At 38.1% G+C, this 25,808-nt stretch overlaps 5 protein-coding genes across 6 annotated transcripts; 3 read left to right on the forward strand and 2 right to left on the reverse strand.

The window, feature by feature from the left end:
• Window positions 1–1,460, forward strand: LOC135939527 (uncharacterized). Its single transcript, XM_065483983.1, has 3 exons — window positions 1–178; window positions 235–289; window positions 349–1,460. Exons 1-3 carry the CDS (start codon window positions 125–127, stop codon window positions 951–953), a joined length of 714 nt encoding a protein of 237 aa, XP_065340055.1. The 5' UTR covers window positions 1–124; the 3' UTR covers window positions 954–1,460.
• Window positions 1,461–1,760: 300 nt separating this feature from the next.
• Window positions 1,761–4,139, forward strand: LOC135939257 (uncharacterized). Its single transcript, XM_065483535.1, has 4 exons — window positions 1,761–1,852; window positions 1,901–2,138; window positions 2,546–3,277; window positions 3,558–4,139. The coding sequence occupies exons 1-4, from the start codon at window positions 1,814–1,816 to the stop codon at window positions 3,800–3,802; spliced, it is 1,254 nt and encodes a 417-aa protein (XP_065339607.1). The 5' UTR covers window positions 1,761–1,813; the 3' UTR covers window positions 3,803–4,139.
• On the reverse strand, window positions 3,809–10,619 carry KLHL18 (Kelch like family member 18). Its single transcript, XM_065483534.1, has 11 exons — window positions 10,323–10,619; window positions 10,057–10,210; window positions 8,755–8,885; window positions 8,494–8,634; window positions 8,203–8,401; window positions 7,990–8,150; window positions 7,508–7,644; window positions 6,032–6,254; window positions 5,764–5,980; window positions 4,588–4,757; window positions 3,809–4,524 (listed from the first exon to the last, which is right to left on the reverse strand). Exons 2-11 carry the CDS (start codon window positions 10,201–10,203, stop codon window positions 4,269–4,271), a joined length of 1,782 nt encoding a protein of 593 aa, XP_065339606.1. The 5' UTR covers window positions 10,204–10,210; window positions 10,323–10,619; the 3' UTR covers window positions 3,809–4,268.
• Window positions 10,620–12,312: 1,693 nt separating this feature from the next.
• On the forward strand, window positions 12,313–16,067 carry Eh (Eclosion hormone). Of its 2 annotated transcripts, none has more exons than XM_065483537.1 (3): window positions 12,313–12,394; window positions 14,482–14,554; window positions 15,623–16,067. In XM_065483537.1, the coding sequence occupies exon 3, from the start codon at window positions 15,623–15,625 to the stop codon at window positions 15,854–15,856; it is 234 nt and encodes a 77-aa protein (XP_065339609.1). In that variant the 5' UTR covers window positions 12,313–12,394; window positions 14,482–14,554; the 3' UTR covers window positions 15,857–16,067. The 2 variants fall into 2 exon arrangements, with proteins under 2 accessions (XP_065339609.1, XP_065339610.1); XM_065483538.1 differs by lacking the exon at window positions 12,313–12,394 and adding an exon at window positions 13,037–13,365.
• A 616-nt stretch (window positions 16,068–16,683) lies between these two features.
• LOC135938343 (uncharacterized) lies at window positions 16,684–25,246 on the reverse strand. Its single transcript, XM_065481958.1, has 12 exons — window positions 25,019–25,246; window positions 24,776–24,899; window positions 24,219–24,711; window positions 23,916–24,163; window positions 23,757–23,851; window positions 23,269–23,441; window positions 20,374–20,559; window positions 18,937–19,013; window positions 17,611–17,802; window positions 17,450–17,547; window positions 16,962–17,134; window positions 16,684–16,905 (listed from the first exon to the last, which is right to left on the reverse strand). The coding sequence occupies exons 1-12, from the start codon at window positions 25,080–25,082 to the stop codon at window positions 16,822–16,824; spliced, it is 2,007 nt and encodes a 668-aa protein (XP_065338030.1). The 5' UTR covers window positions 25,083–25,246; the 3' UTR covers window positions 16,684–16,821.
• Window positions 25,247–25,808: the final 562 nt, after the last annotated feature.

Below are 25,808 nucleotides of genomic sequence, written 5' to 3' on the forward strand. Positions count from 1 at the left end.
TTCGATAGATAGCGGAAACAACGGGGAAAAGTGGCGCTCGATCTGATACAGAATTTTCATAGAACTGAAATCGCAGTTCACAACTATAACGCTCTGGAACACTCCATTATACTATGCAAAAAATATGGAAATCAGATGTTATATTACTATTGGTGTGATACTAATCTGTAGCTTACAAGTAAGTAAATTAATTATCTTAAAATTAAATGAGCTAAAGTTTGATACATTTTTCAGCAAACTTTTATGAATCCTGTGGACACGATTCATCTAGTAGACAAAAGAGCACTAGGTATTACAAAATAAGTTTAAAAGAGTTTTGACATTGTTTTACAAAATCAAAAATTTTAGCACGGAATTCAAACCAACCTCGGCGTAATCAAAAAAAATGTTGCGGAAATCAAAGCTCAGTTGGGAGAAAGGAAATTAATAGCCGTCTGGAAAGTGAACAAAAGAAATTGGAAGAAAAAATAGTGAGCGAGATGCAGTACATACGACCAAAAAAGCGTCTGCGGGCGAGACAAGGCGGAAACGGCGGACTGAGTCGGCTGCGCGCCTACGGCGTCTTCACCGATCAAGGAATCCACATTTCCTGTGCAGGGTGTCCATCAGGGTGGCCCGACATGCTGACCGTCTACCCTGAGTTCGAGGTCGGCATTCCGATTACCTGCTCCAATTGTCCGACCAACTGGCCCGGAGCTCTCAACTTGCTCGGGGTCGGAGGGGACCCATCGTGGGCCCAAAGCAATGATCCGCCGATCAACGGGGACAGGAATTCTGGCAACAATTTCATGACCTTCGACACGGGCAGCAATTTCGGTGGCGGGAGGGACAATGCTTTCCCAGCGAATGAATACGGTGGCGATGGAGGCGATAATTTATATGGTAATCTCGATGGAGTAGATCCTAGCGATTTAGGACAGAATGAAGGGCTACCAACATCGGACATGACGTAAGAAGGCAGATCAAGATAAAGGTCTCAGGGATGGATGCAGAATATGAAGCTTTGTTGTGCTGATTCTGAATTTAAAGCAATTCCTATGCTAATTTAAACAATTGATTTAATGTGGTGCGATGCAAATTAAAGAGGGTATTGTTCACTGCAAAACTCTGGAAAATCCTTGTTTTCCACGATTTAACTATAACCCTTAAAGATTCATCTATAGTCAAAATTGACCTAGGTCAGACTGTAAATGTTTTAGCTAAGTGTCTACAAAGTTAGGTATGCTTTTCAAAAAGTGAGGACTGTGAAATCTTGTTTTATTTCCAACAAAGAGTTTCCCCAAAAAGTGCCAGATACCGTTGGATAGATATATCGACGAAAAGAATAAAAATCTGTTAACAAAATTTTGAAAAAAAAATAGCCAAATTTTAATTGTAGCAAAAGGTATTCTTTTGATTATTCCACAAACATAGTAGAACAAATTGTTTAAACTAACAGCTTGATCACTATCTAGGCTACTATTCTAGTAATTTTCGTATCAATCTACTGCTATTTATTTTGTGTAATATTCAAGGATAAAAGATTCGATAAAAATAATAGACTCTGTTGAATTTATTTTATGGGTTGCTTGTTGGCTCTGCATTAATTATACCAAACAATACAAGATTCAAAAATTGAATCACCGATTCCTAGTCTTTACTTTCATTATTTGGATTATTTGAAACTAGGAGCAAACAGGACGGATACGAGGGACGCGGATTTTTAGGCCAATGGCAAGTAACACCGTCCACCATCATCATATCAATGCTGGTGACGTAAACCAGTCATTCCAGTTTCACTCTGAAATGCCAAAATAATGAAACAACTGGCGTTATGTGCAATTATTTTGTTTTTCTGGTTTTGATTGTTTACGTGAGTTAAGTTGATTAAATTAAACACAAAAGTTAATTATTAAAAAAGATTAAGGTTGAGGGAGGGAACCAACACAGGAGAAGCGAGGACAAAAAAGAAAGTGATAACAATGACAACAGCTTCATGCGGCTCCAGAAAAGCCACCAAGAGAGTCTGGCAGATTTTCAAGCAAGCAACGAAGACAGTTTGTCGTGGAGAACGTATTTTTGGGACGCATTCTCGAACGTCTTCGTGGTTCAGCAAGAAAGAAAATACAGAAATCTTACTGCCAACTTACCACACCTCGGTAAAAACGATTTATTCTTGATTTTTTTACTCCCGACACTTTTATTTTATCAAAAATGAATTTGAATTTAATCGCATTTATAAGGCTAAGCATTTTCCTGCAAAACAAAACAATATGAAGAAAATTAAAAAAAGTCCAAATTTTCTAATGGATCGAATCGAAAAAATCTGAAATTTATTTCAACGTCAGCACCCTGACACATTCAGATCGTTTTTCGGGTATTGAGTTTAGTGCACTCTCCGACTAAGAGAATCCATCTATTAAAAATTCATAATTTGATTCTAGATTTGATAATTTATTGCCTGAGAATGTCATATCCCTTAATAGTGAGTGCGAACAAATTCAAAATTTAATTTTAATTATAATGAGAGGGAAGTGACATTTTCCTAAATTTAACTAAATTTCAGTCCGAGTAAGGCGCTCAAAACGACGCAAATTTGTCGTCAAGTGTTGCGGGTCGAATTCCTGCTCTGAGGAGAGCGCCGACAGCTACGAGAGGCGACAAGGCGAAAAAGCGCGCAAGCAGCAAGAGACAAACATCGTGAACGAGCTGCAGTACAAGAGAAGGCGGCAAATGAAGAAAAATCCGCAAAGGAACCTGAGCCAGTTGCATGCGTACGGAGTCCTCACCGAGGCCGGCATCCATATTTCCTGCTCGGGATGCCCTTCAGGGTGGCCTGACATGCTCACCGTCTACCCTGACTACGAGTTAGGCATCCCTGTGAGTTGCTTCAACTGTCCAAACAACTGGCCCGGCGCGCTGAACCTTCTGGGCGTCGGAGGCGACCCTTCGTGGACCACCAACCAGCCCTCTGGCTTTGGTCAAGGAGGGGGCGGGGGAAATAATTTCAACGCCTTTGATACTGGCAGCAACTTCGGCGGGGGCGGCAATGGGGCCGGCAGTGTTCCACCTTTAAACGGGGGCGGCGGGGACGGACCTGACTACGGGGAACCTACAGATGAATATTCTGACCAGTATGATACTGAGCCGACTTTAATGTTTACCAAGGGCCAAGGATTGTCAACAGTTGCGTCTGCAGCCCAGCCGGCTCAGGAAAGTGGAACAAGTCAAAATGATGACACGACCACTGAAAGTGAATATGAGGGCGACGGAAGCGACACTTATTATGATGAAGAAGGTAGAATTATTATTTTAAGGGGTTGAAGTCAAAGATAAATGTTAAGGGCTGTGAATTTTAAATGATTACAATTTTATACTTAGCTTCCAACTGTCATGGGATGACCAAATGAGTGTTAATGATGAAATTTTTATGCCATTTAAACCACACTCAAAACCACCTCAAACAGTCTAAATTGGCTTTAAATCCATCTATAGAGCTGTCTTTTACGTCTAAAAATCTAAAAATTCCATTCCTACTTCCTCAATTAGTACAATTAAAATTTTACGACATATTTCAGATGAAACTACAAACGAGACTACGCTGGCTTCCAAGTCTGAAATAACAAATAATGTCAAAACAACACTTGGAGCAGCCAAAGGGACAGCTGGGACAACTACTAAAGAGTTAACAACTACCGATGTAGAAAGTAGTGCCGATGATGCAACTGAAGCAGGGGACGAAGAAGACACAAGTGAGCTTAATTCTACAGCGGATGCCACATCCCAGCCAGCAGAAGAGGGAGTAGATTTTGGGAGTAAATGAAACCAGTTTGATAACGTGCATATTAAAAAATTTCAATTCTATTGGTGTATAATACAAAATCTATGCAATCGTGGAAATTTGAAAACAGAATGTCTTTGGCAATCACAATAATAAACAGCTAGAAAGATTCTGAGGGAAAGCTCTTGGCAAGAGCATTGCTAAATTTAAAATTAACGCATTTTCGTGAGCAATACATTGCATCGAAACCCCTGCCCAGGTTACAATAATTAATGGAAGATGTGAATACAACACAAGGACATGTCTGTACCACTGGCAAGAAAGGAAATCATTACAGTCTTGTGAATAGTTATCAAATAAATTTCCTTCGCTGAAACAATTCAAATCCTTTGGATTTACATTAACTATCAATAATTAGTACTTTGGAAATGCATCAAGCTAAACGTAGACAAGACATACTAGAAAATTTACAGTGAAAGAGACTGCGGTTCTCATTACAATTATACCTCTAGAGACTAGTTTTCATAGATTCCCAGGGCTGGTGAAGGGCAGAGGACACCATTGGAATGACCCCGACGCCAACTCCTCCCTCGTGAGCACACATGGACGAGACGAAATTCCATTTGTTGATCTCTGGATCGTAGCATTCGACTGTGGACAAGTTGCTGACGCCATCATAGCCTCCGATGGCCCACAGTTTGCCAGCATTCGCCACCAGCGCCACTCGACTGCGCATCACATTCATGGGAGCAATGAAATTCCATCTGAAAAATAGCGAAAATTTTTAAATAAGTACTTGGATCATTGCGGAGATAGAGAAAACGCACTTGTCTTTGATTGGGTCGTACTGCTCCACTGTCTCCAGAAACGTGGAGCCATCATAGCCGCCGCACACATAGAGCTTGCCATTTAGGGTTGCCACGCCGAGTCGACACCTCTGGGTGAGCATTGGGGTCACTGAGGTCCACTGACCAGTGTGAGGCGAGTATCTCTCCACCTGAGGAAAGAGTCCATGGAATATGAGGATCTATGAATATGAGCTCTGATTGTTAACTAGGAGGTTACTAGCGAACGTAAAGCAAACTGAAGGGGAAAAACACCCAAACAAAAACCTATTTGAGGCATTGAATAAATTTCCAATTTTCATTGTTTCCAATCAAAATAATGCTCTTTGCGAGCGGTTTAATGCTTGAATTGACATGCTACGAGCAAACGTCAGGTTATTTCAATAGCTGGATTTTCTGTAAAAAAAATCCTAGGTTTCCAAAGATTGGGAAATTTTATGTATTTTTTACTTGTGTATTCATAGCAAATTGCCTATTATTTGCAATTTAACCATGAGGAAGCAACCAGGAAAACGCTCAGGAAACGCCACGATGAGTCAAAATTACGGTGAATATGAATATATCTTGCAAGCTTTCGACTTGGAATTTCCAACAGTGTGCAAACGCAAACTATGCAGAACGAACCAATACAGAGACCATCATGCGTCGTTAAAGTAGCTATAAGTTTTAACTTAGTATAGTTCTCAGTAAAGCTGCCGTGCTTTTCTGGGAAATTTTCACAAAACCTGGTGTTTACAACACCTCTCTAAGCCCCAATATTTATCAAAAATCAAAATTAAGTAATAACAAAAATTCAAAAATAGCAGACATTATCAAATCTCTCCTGCTGGGAACCACCCTTTTATAATTTCAGTTTAAAACTGTGGGGGTTCTCTGTTTTTCTTTTGCCACACCATGTTTGCAAGTCCAGTTTTCAATACTTTGTGTGCAAGAGAATAACACATCCCCCCAGCGTGAGTGAAAATATTATGGCAGAACAAATCCATTTTTAAACTTTGCTTTAGATAACAAACTTGAAGGTGTCTTTGTCTGTCCGCAAAATAAATACAATAAATAAACATGAAAATTTTTTTGTTAAGAGTCCTGTTTGCATTCAAAATATTAATTTCATGGCCACAATTCACAGCTATCTCTGACGTTTGATTTATTTAAACTCACCGAGTCAAAAATCGACAGCCCATCATGGCCTCCTAGAGCATAAATGTGGCCTTCGAATGCAACAACACCTCCAGCGCTTCTGTGCTTGGTCATCTCTGGCACGAGTTTCCACACGTCCCTGTCCGGGTGGTAGCACTCGACGGTGGATAGGGAGGTGATGCCGTCGTAGCCGCCGCACACATACAGACGGTCGCCGAGAGCAGCAGCTCCAACAGCGCTAAACGTAGTTAAATTTGAAATCAAGTAATCCACATAACGAGGACTTTACCTCCTCTTGTAGTGCATGGGCGCGACTTTGTTCCAGGCTTTGAGAACCGGATCGAAGACTTCCACGGTGGACAGCCTCTCCGCGCCGTTGTAGCCACCGATTGCGTACAACTTCCCTCTCATTACGGCAACGCCGACCCGGCTGCGCAGCATGCTCATCGGTTCGGCTTGGTCCCACCGGCCAGTGATTGGGTCGAAAGCTTCCACAGTGCTCAGAGAGTCGCCTTTAAGTAAAAAAACCCAATAAACTGTGTATTTCGAATTCAGCGTTTTATGAACAGTAGAGGTTGATAAATTCGGGAAAACGCAGAAATTATTATTAGCGAGTTTTCCGACATTTTTGCGCAAAAACAAGTGGTGTATTTTTCTTCCATTGCAAAATTGGCAAACACTGGATGAGAGAGATTTGATCTTTAAAAAAAACCTGAAGCTTAATGCTTGACAGAATAACAAATACGTTAAATTTCAGTCCAATCTTGATAGACCAAAATCAAATGATTAGGTTGATCAAGTCCGTCAGTTGTTAAAACCACAGTGGATTAAGACTATTTGAAACGGTAAACAACATGCAGATAATAATCTTGTTAATTTTTGCACAACTTAATTCCAGCATGGCTTTACATTCCCATCTGCCTGTTATGATGGTATCATAATTTAATCGAGGATAAATTCGACATTTAATTACCATGGAAAACCAACCTTGAGTTCAGATAAAAAAGCTCAAGCTCTCTTATGAAGAGACTTTTTGAAATTTAAAACATGAATTGGTCTGTGGATTTCAGCCTATCGACAATTTTTATTTTCAATCGTCATGGCATGATGAAATGAGCACAAATTAAAATTTAATCCATGCCAATAATAGGATAACAGTTTGTGGGAAAGTGCATAGTTAATTATGTTATGCGTCAGGTATTTTTCCTCTAGATAATTTTTTTTGTGAAAATTTTAGCCCAATATTACTTAAGCCTTGTCTGTTTTGATGGTTTATAAAGAGCACATGAAAGTAAATACATTATGCGATTCTTATAATTACGATCAAAACTGGCGTTCAATTCATGTAAAAAGATTTGTAAAATTACAAGTTTTCTTTGTTTCATTCCTGCTGTTTGGAAGAAAATTCACAATTTTCAACTTCAATTTCATTCTTAAAACTAATAAATTAAAAATAATGCAATTTTTAATTGAAACAATTAAAATTTGTCTCAAAATTGTGGTGTCACAAAATCTTCTAATTTGGCTCGTAACACATATTTTTTTTATTTTTCACCAGAAAAGAGTCTGAACACAGCTGAATATTCAGCGAAAAAACTATAATAAAATGCCAATTCTTTCTTACAGTTATAATTTTTTCCAGAATAAATACAACTCCTCCCCCTGTCTTTGAAATTTAGTGCAAAAATCGAACAACCTAGCTGATAAACACAAAAATGTTTGTGGTAAATACGTTATGCACAAATTCAACGCGGAAATTACCTACCAGATTTGGTCAGACCACCAACAGCGAAAATGTGGCCAACCATGCAGTGACAACTTCTCAAGCGGGTTCGAAACCCCTGAACTAGTCCCCTGCGCTCTGGAAGAAGATGGTAGTCCCTCGCCTCATCAAGCAGGTCTCTAAAAAATGAAATTATTGTAAAAACAATATTTATTAGCATTTGTTATTTCAAACTTAGGGTGGATCAAAAAAAGTTTCAAGTGGTTTAATAAAAATTTGATCAACTTTCTAACTTATCTAATCTTGTGTTTTTAAAATTCCCTCAATTACAAGTGGTCACTTTTTAATGCAGGCTTCCTGGCTCAAGAGGATCCACTTTATCTTATCTAACATGCAAGGCTTTAAAGATCTACAAAATGCAAACATTAAAAAAAATAAAAAATATATATCACTGGTCACGGTTGTTCACTAAACAAATATAATTTTAAGTACATACACGATAAAGACAGGATAAAAAATAATACCTGCACTGATGTGATGCCTTGATGAGTTCCTCAGTGGCAACCCTATCAGCCAAGTACTGCGGAGTGAGTAGTGGAAGTCGCACTAGAGAAAGCAGTTGGGGAAGATGTTGCGTTCTGTTCGGCTGGTCTTTTTTAACCCAACGAATGACAGCTTCGAACACCTGATAGAACACACAATTGAAATAGCCATCCAGTGTGATTGGTCATTATTACAGTCTCTTCTGAGGCGACGTGGAGTTGGTCGCTGGAAATTAGATCCGAGATGCTTTGGATCGGCAGACTGAGGTACTCAGCGGTGACGGAAACCTCAGCAAAATGGTGTTGGATGAATTTTTCAGCTGCCTGTACGAGCGCCATGCAGCTCAAGGTGTCGGCAAAATTGCAAATGCCCAACGCGTTTTGCGGGTGTAATCTGAAACGTTGATAAAAATATTCAGACTTGTTGACAAAGAGTGCTTGGCCAAATATAAATAGGTGGCCTCATTAAGCGTGAGTTAGACGTACTTTCCCATTAAGAAAGAGGCGCACGCATCGCGCACTTTGTGCAACTGCAAGAACGAGGCGCCGATCATGAGGCTCTGCACGTTGTTGTTGTCGATGGTGACGCGGCCGCTGTACGAGAAATTCACCAGCGCCTCCAAAGCTCTGAAATGATAGGCGCTGCTCAATAATCCGACCATATGGCCAAAGTCCAGGACGGATAAATAAATGCACCGGTTGCATAACCAGAGGCAAAGTTCTCGATAAAGTGAGGAAAATGCATACTCAGCGTCGATGCCTTGAATGGTTATATCTCGCTGCTTGCTCTCCACCATGTCGTTGGTGAACATGGCGTTGAAGTATGGAATGGTCGAAGCTAACACAATTCGGTGTGCGGTAAAGCTTTGATCGTCAACCTGCGCCCACATAAAAAATTGTTGGTTATTAGAGAAAAGAACGATCAGAAATCTCCAGTAATAAATTATTTAACAGTCTACTTTCAAGGAGCCACGTAGGCTGTTTTTTTAATTAAATTTGACTTCAGTCTTGCTTTTTACTACATTAGTATAGAAGTTAGGAATACTTAAAATAAACGCAGATAAATTACAAATTTATTAATTTTGACGTTTTAATCAGTGTCAATTTCAAAAAGGAAATTGAAACTACACAAGTCAAAGAAGTTTACATTTTAATTAATAATTTAATAAGGATAGATTCATAATGACGACTTTGCAAGATTTTACTAAATGAGAAGAACATAAATTACAACTACAATTTAGATTAAAACATCTGGAATTTTTAAATAAAAGAGACAAGAGATTTTACACTCTTCAGAAAGAGTTTGACAGTTTCAGAAATTTTTTTACTAGCAAAGGGAACTGTGAACCCTGCGTGTTTTTCACTCTGACATGCTGTTTTTTCCACAAATGTGTTCCATTTTGTGATATTTGGAAAGCCCACCAGTCCAAAGTACACAATCGAGCATTGTTTGCGAGTTACAGACTGTACAATTAATTTTGCAAACTTTCAAATCAATTAAAATATACATTTTTTTATTCGTGATTACTTCTGGTGAGACGAATCGATTGATAATTTTAACACGAAATTAATTTTAAAGATCGAGTTTTACGCAACAAATTAAGCGATCAAATATAAATCTGGTAAGAAATCAATTTTTGGCAAAAAAAAAACTGATTTTAGATATCATCTGGGAAATTTAGTTTTTTTTAGTAAATATTCTGACATGGGGTTGGCATTCCATGAATCGCGCTCATTTTGAGTCGATTAAAGATAATTAAAATAACTAAACGCGCAGAATACTAAAATAAAAATGGACAGTGAAATCGTATTAGCATGGCTGTACAATTCAGCAATAATTGAATTCAGAGAAAAATAATTGCAAAGTCTGTCTAAAGTACGGACTTAAGTTTTATGCATGCACTCGCCGCGCTCAACAAACAATCCATGTGAAGATCAGAATAAATTATTACTAATCCCATTAGTAATCAATTGACACCGCCAGTTAGAAATACATAATTTCTTGGCAAACACCACGACGTTCAATCGCAACCAAAATCGGGAGCTCACCTTGAGAGTGACGTCGCAGAGTTTGCCCTGACGCCGGATGTCTTCCATCAGGGCGAACCCTTGGGCAAACAGCTCCGGGGGTTGTTGGTAAACCACCCTCTCCTCGTCCTCGGGCTCCAGCTTGAGATTCTGCTTCAGCAAGTCCATTTTACCGCTGACAACACGAGAGAAGTGATAATTCACAGACAAGCGGACGTCGAACGAAAAAAATTGTAATCGGATGGTGACAGAAAGGCAAAGTCCGAGAGGTCATTGGTGGCGCTCACCGTGCTGTCTCTCGTCTTTATCGTCGGGCGGGGCGAATTCCTCTCGATTGTCTTCTCAGAGCGACGTCATGATGCCGAGTGGACAAACGTGCGCTCGTGTCCGAACAGTGGCACCACGCGTCAGACGCCAGACGAGTCGACGACGTTTCGGCTCGTTGGCTCCCTTCGCTTGCTTGTTGATGTTTTGTTTCCGTTTTCGTCAGCTGCGGTCGATCTGTTGCCAAAGTGGGCGCACCTCACGCTTGATGCCATCTGCCGGTGGGAATGGAACTGCGAACCAACTGCAAGTTTTGCCACAAACGGCGCCAGGGGAAATAATGAAGAATGGTGCAAGTAGTAGTAATAATTTCTTCTGCTAAATTTACGAAATTTACTTCTTTTAATTTTTACATATAATATAAAATTAAAATAGGAATTATTAGTGAGTACTTCTGATTCTTCTATATTTTTTTTTAAATAAAAGGTGAGAAGGGTTGGATGATAAATTGGCAATAAAGTATTAAATGACTCATCTACCCTTATTATTGCATAGAAATTTTGCAAAATCTGTAGTTTACAATTAATTGTTTACTGGCCCTGATTTGACTATTGCAAATTGTGAGAGTATTGCTGAAAACGCAAAAAATATATTCGATTCACTTGTTTCAAGAACCAATAAAACGCTTTTTATTTTTGTCTTGGATAAAGATCTACTTGAATTAACAAATTGATTTTGTTTATTGCACCAGTTTGCATTTTAAAATTATTTGTTTTTCTGATCAACCTTTAACATAAAATGTCAGAATTCGTAATTAATAAAGTAAAATATTATATTGATTTATTTTTATATAATTAATCATCATACATTTATTTATTTATTTCTCCGATCATCTATATTACGAAAAAGTGAAAAAATTAAGGCACATGTACAAAGCCAACAGGTTGCTAAAACGTGCAGGCAAATCAAAAGATAGTCGAGTCGGACAAGGCCTACACAGTTAAATATATTAATTTAACCGAACTGGTTCTTTGCAACATCCGGCAGATACAGAAACCACATCAATCTGATACATTATTTCTTCCCCTTTCAGTCAAAATAAAAGCCAAATAATCTTTTTAACTACTCTTGAGATCAATGCCCTCTGCTATAGTGGATTTCTTCAAGGCGTTTGAGCATTTCTCTCGTTTCTTTTAAAGATCCTAGTTTCGATTTCGCTCACAAATAAGCGTATTTACAAAATATATATCAATTTTACGTTGCAAGTGCAGCCCATTTCAAGGAATTATCGGCTGTTGTTTTTCGGCTTATTAATTACATGTTATGCAATGAAAAGTAAAGCGTGGGCATCTAAAATATTTGATGCAACATGAGAGGAAAATTGCAGAAGGTCATCTTAAATTAATCACGCTGGCGCCCATCGATAAAATATATAGTCTTGGGGCAGTCCACTCCTTAGACTAAATTTACTTTCTCGCACGTACCATTGTGATTTAATAACGGTTCTGAGAATCAATAAATAACCCTATGGACTTGAATGAGGTTTGGCACACATTTAGTGGCGCCAGAGCAGATATGACTTTCCAAAAAGCCTTGGTCGATATTATGCAAGTGAAAATCTTTATATAAAGTGACATCACACAATATACAATGTGTTTGGTGTCTTGCATAAACGTTTTCTTACTAATTCAACATTGTCGCTTGATGAAATACTTTCCTCCTATTAATCATGGGAATCCCAACTTTCTTCATAACTCTCAAAAACATTTGATCTCTATTGCGAATCCACAAAAATGTTTGAAAACTACGAATTGATTTTCAATCAAAATTGGCATCCAGAATTAAATCTGCTAACGCGTTGAGTGGGCAGCCGGCTTTTCTGACCGGCCGCCAGCAGAGAGATAATCAAATTGCGTGCGAACGCTGAGGAAGCGGTAATGGGTGAGAGAAAAAGACTGTGGGGGGCCGAAATGAGTTTTGCGAGCAGCAGGAAGGACCAGAGATTGCTTTGTATTATATAAACCGTCCTCCTGCCCCAGGATGGATCAGTTCGACTGCCGTCTCAGAGCCCACTCGACGACTTAGCTCCTAGCTGGTGAGTACTCCTCTCTTACACCTTCTGCTATATTGAAATATACTATACTGTCAGTGGTCATAGCTAACAGCATAAATTCTATCTGGGATAATCTTCTAGCCATTCTAAATTAAATGATAGAGGATAGTTTGGTGTCTTAAAATTTTCGGAGTTAATTTTTTATTTTTGAGACACAAGTTAAAATTGCCAAGATAATAATTCTCACCGTGAAGGAAAAAACCCGGATCTAAGTTCGGGCTGAAATTTTTTTTCTTACACTGAGATTGGCAGTAGGCTTCGATCTCACGGTGAGACGAATTTTTCAGTCAATATTTTGGCCTCACGGCTGGATTTAATATTTAAGTTTATCACATGTGCGAAAAAACGTTGGTGCTGAAATGACGTTTATTCATCATATGGGAATGCATGAGTGAGTTTAAAAATTTGTTTGAATTAATTTTTGCAAGAAAAAGTGCACGCGGAAAGTTTGCCGGGAAAAACGGTATCCAGAGAAAACGTTAGGCAAGTAAGTATATACATTAATGGAGAATACAAGCCACCTACAATGTCAAATTTCACAACTCTCGCGGTTTTTCTGAGAAACTAGTTGGATTAATAAAATAAGTAAATAAATAGTATTTTACCTCATCACTCCTCTCGGCGGCGTTTTGCAAAAAGGATTGCGTACCAGCAGAGCGTACGGCTACAGGCAATAAAAATAGTTTGCAGCGGTGCTGAGCCAGCACGCACACTTACTTCCAGATCAATTTTCTCGGCGACTGATGGATGCGAACTGTCCCGCGCCAATGCAACCCCTCGTTTGCCGATTCCGAGCACAAACCATAACCACGTCTCGGAACATTTTCATTTGCCGCGTGCGTCGAGTGAGTCGGATGCATTTTAAGCTAAGATAGCCGGCGCGTCTGCTGCTTTAGAATGTTTGTGCCTGCTCTGCGCGAGTCGAGATGAACTTGCCCTACTGAACTACAAAGGTAAATAAGGCATTTGCACTGCTCTCTCTGACGTAGACACGCATAAATCTCGACAGTGTGGCCGCGGAGAGAAAGTGATTTGATTCGGTCGGGCAGCTTCAGTTCCCCGTCGAAATTTCGACGCCGGCAAGGTCGCGACGGCAGGTTGACAAGTCAATTAAATTATTCCACGTGCTCGCTCATTAGCGTGGTAAAACGAGAAGAGAAAAAAGAACAAGTGCTAGAAGCAGGAAGCCGAGCTTTTTATACATATTCTCACTTTGCTCATTAAAATGCGTCTGCCGCCTGCTCCTTGATGAGGAGACTTGAATGACAGGATCCGCGCTCATCACGCAGCATCCGTCTAGTACTTTCGATTCTACTCTCGTCTCATTCTCACAATCTAAAATTCGAATTGAAGTTAATTTTAAAGCTTCGAATCCTACAATTGAGAAAAGCACTTTCAACTATCAGAACTTTTGCAATTTCAAATTCAAGTCATGACCGCTGGGCAAATTTGTTCGTTGACTGCGATGAATTTAAATAAAAATTGTTTGGCGAAGCCGTGAGCACGTTTTCCACAACACGACGATGCCCATCCCATAACACACTAGACGTTTTACTATGCTGCTCCTGACCGTCGTCACGTGTTCAATATACCTGCTCGTATACTATTTTTACGCCATTGTATCGGATAATCAGACGAGCGTGACGTTTGTGATTGATCTGATTGAGATGCAGTCGGATCGCTCTCTTCGTGTCCACTTTGGCATCCAGGAAGTTTCCCAGCGCGCACTGCTCGGGCTCTTTGGAAACGTCTTTTTATTTTATTGTCCACATCCGTGCGTGCGCGGTAGTAAAATACTCGAAAAGGCCTTGCCTCCTTCATTCATCAGCCAGCCTTGAGATTATTTCGCCGTCCATCTGCCGCAAGCTCTTCGGCCCTTCCGCATCCTTTTAATCCACCTTACCGTTTCCAAATCGATATTTTTCTTCAAAATTCGGATTTTATCGTTTTAGCAAACACTTCTGAACGCGACTAGGGAATTTTTTAAGTATGCTCGTGTTGCTGTCAAGCAGTTATTATCGTTCGGAACGAAAATTGATTACTATAATATGCCTATTTTTGTTGCGCAGGTCAGTGCCGCCAGAGCAGCAAATCCAGACAACTGTCGGTAGCAGTCAAATTTCTTCTCACCTCAGCAAAAAGGTGAGGCTTAAGCTGTTTCCAGGAGCAACACACCAAAATTTCCACAGTGCTCTTTCTACAGAGCAATTACAATCGCTCTTATTGCGTTCACTTCCCAGGAATTTTTTAACTACCACGCCGATAAGCTCATTTTCAGTCTCAAGTCATGTCATAGCTGTCAATTCATTTCAGCCTTCACCAGGTTAGACAGGAAACGTTTTGCTTTTCCTAGATTACTTCCCAGACCAAATCTGTATGCGGATTGAGATGGATGGAATATCCCGTGCAATTTTCAATTGCTTGTAAGGATATTAATGTCCAGTTTGACCTTTTACGTCAAACCTCATTGCTTATTAATTACATTTTTAAAGGCCCACTGAGGTGAACTTTTTCCCCATTTTGTAATTGAAACGGACTGTTAGGATAAATTGTTTGGTATCAAATTATTTGCGATTACCGACCATTGAATCCCAACAAAGGTTTTATAACTTCAAAGTGCTCCTCTGTGTGCCTTTAAGAATGTGTTGAACCAGAATTTAACTGAAGACGTCAATTAAGTCAGAAGCACACGAGGGCGTCATAATTTATCAGTTGAAATGAAATGAACCTTTCTAGGTGTTTATTTTTCCGTATTTCTAAGGAAGTATCCTGCTCAACTAGCTGGTTGCAGCCCTAATTCAGTTATCTTCAGCCCTTAGAGAATTTTTTTGAAGTAGGGCTAAAGCCATCATCAGGAGGAAAGTTCTGTAGAATTACGGAAAAATAGCTTTATACACCAAGCATGCTTATTTAATATAAAATAAACCAAAATTTAATAAGATATAACTGAGCATCGATGATCAAGTAGTCTTTTTTGATTAGGATGGGATTAAAATACAAATTTATTAAAAAATTTCACAATTGTATGTATTATACAATTTTTAAAACGATTTTTTAGTTTTTCCATTTCTTGTTCGCTTTTGAGAGTGGCCATGTAAGATTAAAATAGAATTTTGGCAATTTTAAAAATAATTAAGCACATGGCAAAAAACTAAGTGGCGAAAAAGTAGCTTCACAGAGCCAACTGCAGAATTAATCGGTTCGTTTCAGATGCGCGTGAACACTTTGGTCTTGGTGGTCGTGCTGCTTGCGTGCAGCGTGTACCTGGTCGAGGGTAACCCGCTGGCCGTTTGCATCCGCAACTGCGCTCAGTGCAAGAAGATGTTCGGAGACTACTTTGAGGGTCAAATGTGCGCCGATTGGTGCATGAAGTTCAAGGGCAAGCTGATTCCGGATTGCGAGGACATTGACACCATCGCGCAGTTCCTCAACAAGCTTGAGTAGCAAGCGCCCCAATGGTCCATATCCCCGATCTCTTGCATGCTGAATTTTAGGCACGCTAATCGTTACGGTTTTGTGACTGCCGCTCATGATTTGCGAAATCGTTTTTTTTCTAGTCAGTCTATTCCACTTCTCATTTCTGTGATATTTAATTCTGAATCTACTAATTTTCCTGTAGTGTAGAATAATAAAAATAATCATGAAAATGAACTGACATCTTGAGATTTCATTTAAAACTCCCTTAAAAAAATTTCAATACGGACTACGTACGTCAACAGAAATGAATGTTAAGACGCTTAGTATTTTTCGAGTTCCTGATCATCATGAGACGAACAAATGCGGAGTATGAATCATGCCACTTAAACAACACTTTGAAACTGTTTAATAACAGCATATTATATACCTGTCTAAGCTGGCTACATTTGTACAGAGTATAAGTACATAATTATGTTTTGCACAAGTTTAATTCTCAAGATTAAAATTTCTGGCGATTCTTTGAGTTTGGAAGAAAAAAATTGATCAAACTTATTTTTTCATATAAAATTTCTGTCTACATTTCTAGTAAATAGCTGCGGGAAAATGATAGTATTTCTGCGAAAATCAAGCAATTTTTGAGGTAATAATGTAAGAAACAGTCTAAATTAGCTAAAAGACCCCCCATACCATTATTTAATTTGCACAAAATAACCTAAAAGTAGAAGACTATTTTGCAAGTAAAGAACTATAAAAGGAACAACTTGACCTGGTGATTTATTAATTTTTCTCAAAGTCACGCGATAGTGTTTTAGCTTTTTTCCATTGCCTTAAAATGTTAAATCGAAATAGTGGAGTATTATTTGATAACGGCTTTTATTAACTTGCTACATGCAAAGTGAACATTAATGTCAAGCTAGGATCAATTAAAGAAAAAAATGGGTTGAAAATCAAATGTTAAGCACCTAGCTTGAGAGTAGTATAGTTGTTAGAATTCAATTGTATCTCTCGGCTCCAGCTTTGGCCAGACGATCAGACATCTCATTTCCATGGTTGTTGGAGTGGGCTGGCACATATTCCTATAGATTTTGATACAATGAACAGATATTGTAACAAAATTCCAACAGACACTTACAAACTTCACATTCATGCCACTCATGGCATTTTTCAGCTCCTGAAACTGCGACTTGTTCTCCACAGGCTTGTTGGCAGACGTGGTCCAACCATTTTTCTCCCACTTGGGCATCCACGCATTCACACCTTTGACCATGAAGTCAGAGTCAGTGCGAATACAGATTCCAGACATATCTAGAAAATTTGAAACAAAATGAAAATTAATACCAGTTACAATTGAACCATAGTTGCCAGTATTCCTGACTGCTTGTGTATTTTTGAACCCCTATTTTAGGTAAACAGCAGTTTTTAAAATAATTTGGGGTGGAAGATTATAATGCCATTAGTGAACAAAAATTATGGTTGACTCGTTAAATTGTCCACAAATAATCAGTTTTTTTTTTAAAAAATGGCACACAATTAAGCACAAAATTTAGGGAAATTAACAAAAATTTCAAACATTAAGTAACTGTAAAGCTACTTAAAATTAAAAATAAATCGTTCCCATACTTGCATCCTTAGCTTGTTCGCAAGCTCGAGTGGCAGCTTGGAGTTCAGCATTGTTGTTGGTTGGTCTGGCATTCCCCCTGAGCGGCTCACTGATGTTGCTGGAATGTAAGAAAGATAAAAAATTAGTAATTAATTAAGTAATTAATTGATAGAGAACTCACTGCTTGCTGTCTGGACCAAAATAGGCTCCAACTCCAGCTTTGGCGCCGGCCCTTCCATTGTTGAGGCAGCTGCCGTCAGTGTAGACAATGGTGCGGCCTTGACTGTCATATTCGTAGCCGCTGCTTTTAGACCCAGAGCCCTTGCGATAGGCCATTTTTCTTAACCAATTTGGTGCACAATTCGTTTCAAATCTGTTAAAAAGAATCACAAAATTATAATACAGCCAATAACAACCCAGTTTAATTTAATTTCATGTAGCCTTTTTGCGCTTATGTTATAAGAAAAAACTGAGACTAGTAGGGTATAGCTGTTAACATTAAAAAAAAAATGATACGGACACGCCGCGTTTTAAACGAATAACTTAAATTTAATTTAAAAAATAGAGGATTTAGTTGGCACGCTGATAAAAGACAATCTTAATTTGTTTGATCTCTATAAATAGCATATTTATTTTGCGGGTGTTGAAATCACTACATAATATCCCAACCACGACTTCAATTTTTGCTACAGGCAGGGCCGAAGTCACTTTCCACAGCACATATTATACGGACTGAGAAGTCCAGGGTGTCTTGTCTCTCAAGACTTTCTTTTTTCCTTGAATGCAGATCTACTCTGTTGCGCGCCCACAAACAATCTTTAACTAGGTTGGAGGAAAATAACCAATTTTTGGGTCGTGCTATTTAATTGGTTCACATAATAATGAACGACCTCCTCTCTACCGCTTTAGAGCTTGTCAAAAGTGGCAGGCACCCCAACTTTGGTCATAAATCTACATTTGAGCATGTATTATTTTCTAAGAACACACATGTGCATGTCAAATCGGTCTTGAATGGTCCTACAAAATAAAGTCTCTGTGAGGAGAATGCGGTAAAGGAAGTCGAGTGGCTGGTGTCAGCGAAGAGGAAACAAGAATGAGAAGGCAAATATGCCGCAAAACTCAGCAAGAAGAATAACGAGAGCAACGGGCTGTCATTGCGTTTGCGTTAGAGTTAAAGGAAAAGGAAGACTATTACGACTATGTATTATATAATTTGTATTAATAATACATTATACATACATATGGAAAAGCTGCAGTTTTCGCCGCCGAGTTACAGTTTTCGCCACCCCTACTTTTACATGGGATTCTCATAAGAACTGGCGAGATGTGTAACGCGGCAGAAACTGTAACTTTTCCATAATATGTGTATTATGTATGCACATAATTACATATGTAGGCAAATGAAATTAAAATTACATAGCGATGGATGAGGGTTGCATGTTTAAAATACATACATAATATGATACATACATACGTAATATGTATGATAACATAATTATGTACATACCTGAATCCTGGATGCGGCTTGTGTGAGAGCTGCGGTCGAGGACACGTCAGGACAGAACGTCTGCTCAGAGAATAGTGAGTGTGAGTTAGGGTTGGCAATATCAATATCGATATATCAAAAAATTTTGATATATCAAATATCATATCAGTTATCATGGCTGATATTTGATATATCATATCAGGCTGATATTGATATCTAAGTCGGATATCAAGGTTGATATTAGTTGACATTTTTGACCGACAGATGGCATTTTTCATGCCGGTTTTCGCATAAAAGTTTAGGATCAAACTGTACTTTCCGTCCCCAAACATGGGCGTAACCGATATTGTAATTTTCGCAATGCACAAAGGCGCGAAAAATGTCTCAGCTGATCGATCACAGATGATCTCTCAGCTGTGGTCAGCTTATAGTAGCTTTTGTGTTGAATGAAAATTAAATTAAATTGTTTGTAAACAATGGTCAGCAACGTCAGGTAGGTCAGGTTAAACCCTGACAGCAATAAAGGCCCCCCACGCCAGCTGATCGGTCACAGATGACCTCTGTCAGCTGGCAGTTACCACATTTACTTGTTGAATTAAAATGATATGTAACAAATTGTTTGTAAACAATGAATTTTGATTTGAATGGTGAATAATTAAGAACTTATTGTAACTAATTCAATCAAAATGTGTACAAATAACGCAAATAATATTGCGAAAATTGCTCTGATGATGGCATAGCCTCAAATTAAAAATTGAAATACTTCATACAAAACAGCTGCTACGATTTAAAGTAATTTCATTCTGATTTCTCTTATGTGTATCTATTAAACTCAATTATTTATTACCAGATGAAGGTTGAAAAGCACATATGATGTGGAGAAAAACACCCCAATATTTTAATTTGAAGATAAATTGACGCTCTCACATTATCAGCTGATATTGTAAACATCAAACTTAAAAATTAATTTTAAAATGGCACAATTAAATTATAATATTTTATTTATTACCTAATAATAGCTATTAATTAATTAATTAGACACCCATGTGGCGGGTAGGGGGGAAGGGAAAGCAGCCAGATGCAAATTTTGGCGCCATATGGTGGGATCCGACACACCCCCTTCTCAAACATCTGTTTTAAAGGCGCGCAACATTTAAATTATTTGAATACTCATCACATATGCCTGTGGAAAACCGCCATTTTTCAAATGTTTTCTTATCTAACCGATATTTATGAAAAAACCGGTGTAAAATGCTTAAAAAATCGGTTTTTAAGCCTTAAAAATAGCCATAACCGGTTTCGGTTCATCCGGCAGCCATTTTTTGATCATCTGGAAATATCATCGTTGATATATCAAATTCTGATATTTTTTCGCTGATATATCAGTGATATTGATATTTCAAATATCATATCAAATATCGATAATTGATATTGTTTTTTTCACAAAGTCACAACCCTAGTGTGAGTGACTAAGGGTAAGGGTGAGCTGGGTGAGGGAGCAGTCTGCTTGTTGCTGCTTTTGAAGCGAGTGCCGAGTGGTGCTTGTGCTTGGTAAGTGGCGTAAGTGCTTGGTGAGGTTGTGCTTGTGCTGTTGCCGACTGCTTTGTTGCTGTAGCCTGTGCAACGTGCTTGCGCCTTGCTAATCTGCTTTTACAGCATATTTTCGGTGTCCTGTGGTTGTGGTTGAGTTTGGCTTGGCTGATGCCGAATCAAGAGCGAGCAGTTCTGCGCAGGCTGAGTATATTATTTTTATGATAACCACATTTAAAATATATTGCTAGGTTGCCGACTGCATTTTTACGCCACATCATGGATTGCGTTATGTACAGTCTAATCTATGTATGTACTCTTATGTATGTAGTCTGACAATTTGTCACACCATACATATCCACCACCCACGCCACCCACGCATCTAATCTATCACTGTCAATGTAGTGGGTGCGAGTGCGAGATCTCACGACTGTCGCTGTAAAATGCATTCTTCATGGTACTAAAAAATTGGTTCGGGTTAAATTTCCCATTTTGTATTTTGTAGCTATGCAAGCTACTCACCATACTACGTCGTGTTTAAAAATTAATTTATTGCTTGGAAGGGACGATGAAAAAACGGAAAAAACATAAAAATGTGAATTTCATTTTGTCACGCTCATATATGAATATAATTTCCCAGTAAACAAGCTAAGCCTTAAAATAATAATATACTTAGAGAACGAGCTGCTTTGTTTTCTAAGTCTGTACTATTTAATAGCCTATTTTTTTTCTCAAAAGAGAGATGAGTGAAGACTGAAGAGATGAAAAACATTTCCCCCAAGGCCAAACACATCTCGAGGGTTGCGGAAAGTCACGTAACAGCAATACCTCGCCACAAATAAGTCGGAAAATTTCAAATTTTGAGTTGAAGTTCATTTTAGGTGCCTAATTACATTTTAACTTCTTTCAACCCACATTGCTGACGAAGTATATTATGCATCAGTTTTTATTCCCGTGCTTACTAAAGAGGGCTAGAGGAAAACTATTGTCGATATATTTGTTTTCCATCTGTCTTATTGTTAGTTAAAGACTTAATAATCGAGTCTGCCTAATTTTTCTCTTAAGACCTTTCAGTAAAATTCAGGGATGCCGCGTGTAGCGAAGCGTGCCGTACGCTGGACAGACTTGTATTTAATTTGGTAATTTGTGATTCCGCAGTTCCAAAATTTAAATTAATAACATTAGGCTTGTTTGGCAAAAGTAAATTTATGGAAATGGCTAATTCCCTGCAACTAAATTATCAATAAAATTATTAATAATTGATCAAATTCATAGAAAATGGTAATAATGTATAGGACAAAGAAAAAAAGCATCAAATGCGCAAAATTGTGGAAAACCCCCTTAAAACAGTTTTGTTCGATATAGTCAGTTTTTCTCACAATCAGGGTTCGTGAAAACCCGCATTTTTTTGGAGAAACCAACAGTAACGCAAATAACTTTTTGCGAGTTTAATTTTTTTAAAAACGCTATCATATACTTTGCGCACAGAGATACGTGAAAGTTTTGCACTTTTCATTATAATATAGCTACATGTGAGTGAGGAATTTATAAATTCCTTCTCTCAAACTTAAACTATTTTCAAGATTTTTATCAATTATATTATTAACTGTGGTCTCTGGCCACGTCAGAATAAATACTCAAACAGCCAAGCGAATGCTTTTGTGGATTTTTTTTCACAATTAATTATAAATGGATATTGCGAGAGATTAATTGCCGTGCGAAAAATTGCTAGAGAAGGCAGGATTTGAAAATTTGAAAACATTATTGCAAAAAAGCTCCCTTTAGAAAAAAAATCATAAGTTTCATAATTAATATCAGAATAATAAATAATAGGTCTCATTGTGAGGAAAATTTGGGAGATGTGCAAAGAGCAGCGAGGGCGAGCGCCCAAGGCAGCGGATGTGAAGACATATGTATTAGTTACATGTGTTTTAAAATGACGAAGAGTGTGAACGCCCAAATGCAGCGTTAAGTAAAAAGGTCTCTGGTGAATGCTTTGTCAAGTGTAATGGCATTTAGATGGAATGTGCTGCGTATGTGAAAAAACGCAGTCTGTGTGGCAGTAGGGCCGCTGTGGTGTTACAGTCATGAAAACCTCTCCATATCAGTTTTTCACGCATTTATATCCTAAGAATAGCTAACTAGAAATTTAGGTTTTTATTTAGCACACTATTTATTTATGGAGTTGAAAATCTCCAGCTATTTATAGATTGAGTAATCAAACACAATAATTTACCAGCCCCGATAGAATGTTTGCCCCCTAAAAGTTTTTACATGAAAATTTTTACCTAAGAAAAAGGTTTTAGCCAGCGTAAACCGAAATTTTTCCATACTATCTATTTAAAAGCTTCTTTACCCTCTGCTCAACACTTCCTGTGGTCTGTGAATAACTCACCGAGTCCCATTAACACCGCCGCAAGTGCCCAATTCGGCCATCTCATCACCTTTCCTCGCCAAGGTCTTTTTATTTGTCTTGAAAGGTCACATCAGAAAGTGACAAAGGCGGTGCCGTGTTGCCCCTACGAGACATTGCCAAAAGCAATATTGTGTTGTGTGAGACTTAAAATTTGTATGCTTTTTATAATTCACTTTTCATTTTTATTCGTTTGATTCTCTAGAATAATACCACGTAACAAAGTTTTCGTTCTCAAATTCGCACAATTCTCCAGTATCAAGTATCACTTATTCTTGCATTGTCGCCTGCAAGGCCAACTTTAGAGCCATGTTAGAGCCATAATCTGTGCGAGAAATGATATGAGTCTGAAATTAAACACAAGGTAATTAGAACAGTGACGATAACCTTTTCATTTTAAAAGAACTTACCCACTTAACTGTCAAGCCTTTCTTTGCTTCATTTAGACACATCAATCCTTCCTTCAGAACAACAGGCTGGTTGCTTAAATTTAGCCAGCCATTTTTTTCCCACTTTTTTTGTAACTGAGTTACACCTTTGAATAAGAGTGAACTGGTTGTATGAATGTTGATCCTCGCAATATCTAGAATGATAAATAATGGCATATTTATATTTGATTATCTCTATAACATCCCGCATTGTAATTAAATCTCTTGGTTTAAAAGGACAGGAAATAGGAGAGGTGTAAATTCACGTTTTCCTATATTGCTCCAGACATGTTTCTTGCTTGGTGCTTTGCCCATTTAATTATTTAAAATGTCAAAACTATTAAAATAAAAATTGCAGCTTATCTCATTTTTACATGTGTAAAATTATCCTATTTTTAGTCAAAAAAATATCAAGAGAATTTGCGGAAAATTGAGAATAAATACCAAAATAACTAGAAATTGTCACTCACTTGACAGTTTAGCCACTTTGCAGGCTAATATTGCAGCCATTGCTTGAGCATTCGCGCAAGTTCTTGCCTTCAAAGGCAGCAATTCACTAATATTTCTAAAATCAGCAAAACAATAATTTTAGCTATTAACTTTTAAGTTGTATAATATCCACTGCTTACAATTCGTTTCCGTCACCAAAAAATACTCCTAGTCCTGATTTGTTAGCAGGATCAGAGTTGAGCAAGACGCCACGTATGTAAACTTTACAGAAGTTTTTGTTGTCATATTCGAAGCTTCCTAATTGTTCTGTATCCCTACCCTCATAATGTTGAGATATTTCTTTAGCTAATGTAGAGGGGGTTTCTTTTTGAAATCGACTCCGTTTTTGAAGTTTGGCTGCTTCAAATAATGACGAATTTAACTCGCGCTGTAAAAAGAATCTATGTTTGTTTACTTCATTTAATCAAGTAAGCTCAATTTACCTCCACTTCTGCTTCAAGTCTCTCCATATTGGTAATCACTTCTTTCATTACATTCAGGCTGTCAACCTTATCCTGAACAGACTGAGTAATCTTCGAAATTTCCTCTTTGAGTTCGCACTGTTTTTTCCTCAGCCTCTCCACCTCTTCATTCAGCTTTAAAAGTTCCTCTTTTGTTAGCTCTTCGGCTTTCTCACTTGAATCTCTTTTACTTAATTTGGGCTTTTTGGACTGCTGATTGTGAGCACTGCATTCTTCAGCAACAGTTCTCTTCATGGAAGGGGCGGTACGAGTTTCAACAGGCTTAGCTTCTGCTGCTGAATTATTTGCCGTAACTGCTATTTCTTGCTTGAATTTTTTATTTGACACATTGAAATTTGGCGTGCCCGCAACAACATTCGCATATCTTTTAACATATTCTTCGGCATCTTCTAAAGTCGAAAACGATCTGTGGTGGGAAAAGCTGACTCCTTTGGTTTGCTTGAGACATTCCTGACTGGAATATTTAATTGTTATTGTTCGCGTGCAGGAGTGAAGTACTTCTATTATGTTAAACTTACTGTGTGGCGAAAATTCCTCTTTTCTGGCCAACTCCAACGGCGTAGAATTTTTTACTCTTTTTGTTGCCGACTTGTTTTGGTGGAGTTTGGTTGCTGCTTGACACTGATTTTAATTCCTCTGCCTCTGAAATGGATCAATGAAAAATAATATTATGTAATTCACATTAAAAGAGCTTTATCGTTTCTATCTTAATATAATTATAACTAAGCATTTTCCGATGTTGTGATATATTATGTGCGCACTTTTAGCTTTCTTAGACGCTTTCCGTTTGATGGCTTTCCTTTTCCTTAGTTTTGCTTTCGACATAGTAATTTTTCTATTCAATGCAATAAATCCGGTTGCTTGATTTGTGCAGATAGGTTGAGATCTAAAAGCTCGTCGTTTCTATAAAATTTAAAATCGACTATATTTGACCAAACAGTGAGATAAACAAGACACACGACACACGTGTGGTTGTGTACGTTGAAGATGTAGCCGTGCTGTAAAAGTAGGCGTAACCATAACAAAGCGTGGAGGAAGGTGGCGGTAAGGACTAGAGGGATTTGATTGCTCGCTCATTACGTTTTTATATTGTAATAATTCTTCTCTTCTGTGCCAAAGGAATGATGAGATGAATAGATGAGAACTATTGATCCTTATAGTTTCGAACTGGTGGCGGTAAAATTGGGCATAGCTCCACTCCACAGCCAAACTCAATTTTCCTTGTTGCAAGAAAAGGGCAATTACCTCAACTACTATCATTATTTGGACAGCAAGAATATAAGTGACCATTGAGTGAGCGCAATTTCATTGTCGCCTAAGGACGATTTGAAAATTTCAGATATTTCAATTCCACGTTGAATTTCTCCATTTCAGTTTTGCAGCAGCTTTTCACTCCTTGAGAGTAAAATTCGGAAAATTATCAATGTCATTTAATGAAAATTTATAATTATACTAGCATGACAAAATTAAAGGGACTCTAAACTCGGGAATAAACGTACAAAATACCAAATAGTTTAATTGTAAGATCTAAATTATGCGCTGAATTATTTG

The sequence above is a fragment of the Cloeon dipterum genome, chromosome 3 (assembly GCF_949628265.1).
Source record: "Cloeon dipterum chromosome 3, ieCloDipt1.1, whole genome shotgun sequence".
NCBI classification, from domain to species: Eukaryota; Metazoa; Arthropoda; class Insecta; order Ephemeroptera; family Baetidae; genus Cloeon; species Cloeon dipterum.

Bases quoted from the DNA above. Each gene is read 5' to 3' on its own strand.
- KLHL18 (XM_065483534.1), bottom strand. From the start codon at position 10,203: ATGGACTTGCTGAAGCAGAATCTCAAGCTGGAGCCCGAGGACGAGGAG. The intron at 7,645-7,989 runs GTATTATTTTTT...TTCATTTTTTAG, and splicing joins AAGGCATCACATCAGTGCAG to AGACCTGCTTGATGAGGCGA. The intron at 4,758-5,763 runs GTGAGTTTAAAT...CTCTTTCCTCAG, and splicing joins GGCTGTCGATTTTTGACTCG to GTGGAGAGATACTCGCCTCA.
- Eh (XM_065483537.1), top strand. From the start codon at position 15,623: ATGCGCGTGAACACTTTGGTCTTGGTGGTCGTGCTGCTTGCGTGCAGC.
- LOC135938343 (XM_065481958.1), bottom strand. From the start codon at position 25,082: ATGTCGAAAGCAAAACTAAGGAAAAGGAAAGCCATCAAACGGAAAGCG. The intron at 20,560-23,268 runs GTAAGTTCTTTT...CTGTAAAAGCAG, and splicing joins AAGGCTTGACAGTTAAGTGG to ATTAGCAAGGCGCAAGCACG. The intron at 17,803-18,936 runs GTATGTACATAA...TCTTTTTAACAG, and splicing joins AAGCCGCATCCAGGATTCAG to ATTTGAAACGAATTGTGCAC.
- LOC135939527 (XM_065483983.1), top strand. From the start codon at position 125: ATGGAAATCAGATGTTATATTACTATTGGTGTGATACTAATCTGTAGC. The intron at 179-234 runs GTAAGTAAATTA...TACATTTTTCAG, and splicing joins TACTAATCTGTAGCTTACAA to CAAACTTTTATGAATCCTGT. The intron at 290-348 runs GTATTACAAAAT...CAAAAATTTTAG, and splicing joins AGTAGACAAAAGAGCACTAG to CACGGAATTCAAACCAACCT.
- LOC135939257 (XM_065483535.1), top strand. From the start codon at position 1,814: ATGTGCAATTATTTTGTTTTTCTGGTTTTGATTGTTTAC. The intron at 1,853-1,900 runs GTGAGTTAAGTT...TTATTAAAAAAG, and splicing joins TTCTGGTTTTGATTGTTTAC to ATTAAGGTTGAGGGAGGGAA. The intron at 3,278-3,557 runs GTAGAATTATTA...GACATATTTCAG, and splicing joins CACTTATTATGATGAAGAAG to ATGAAACTACAAACGAGACT.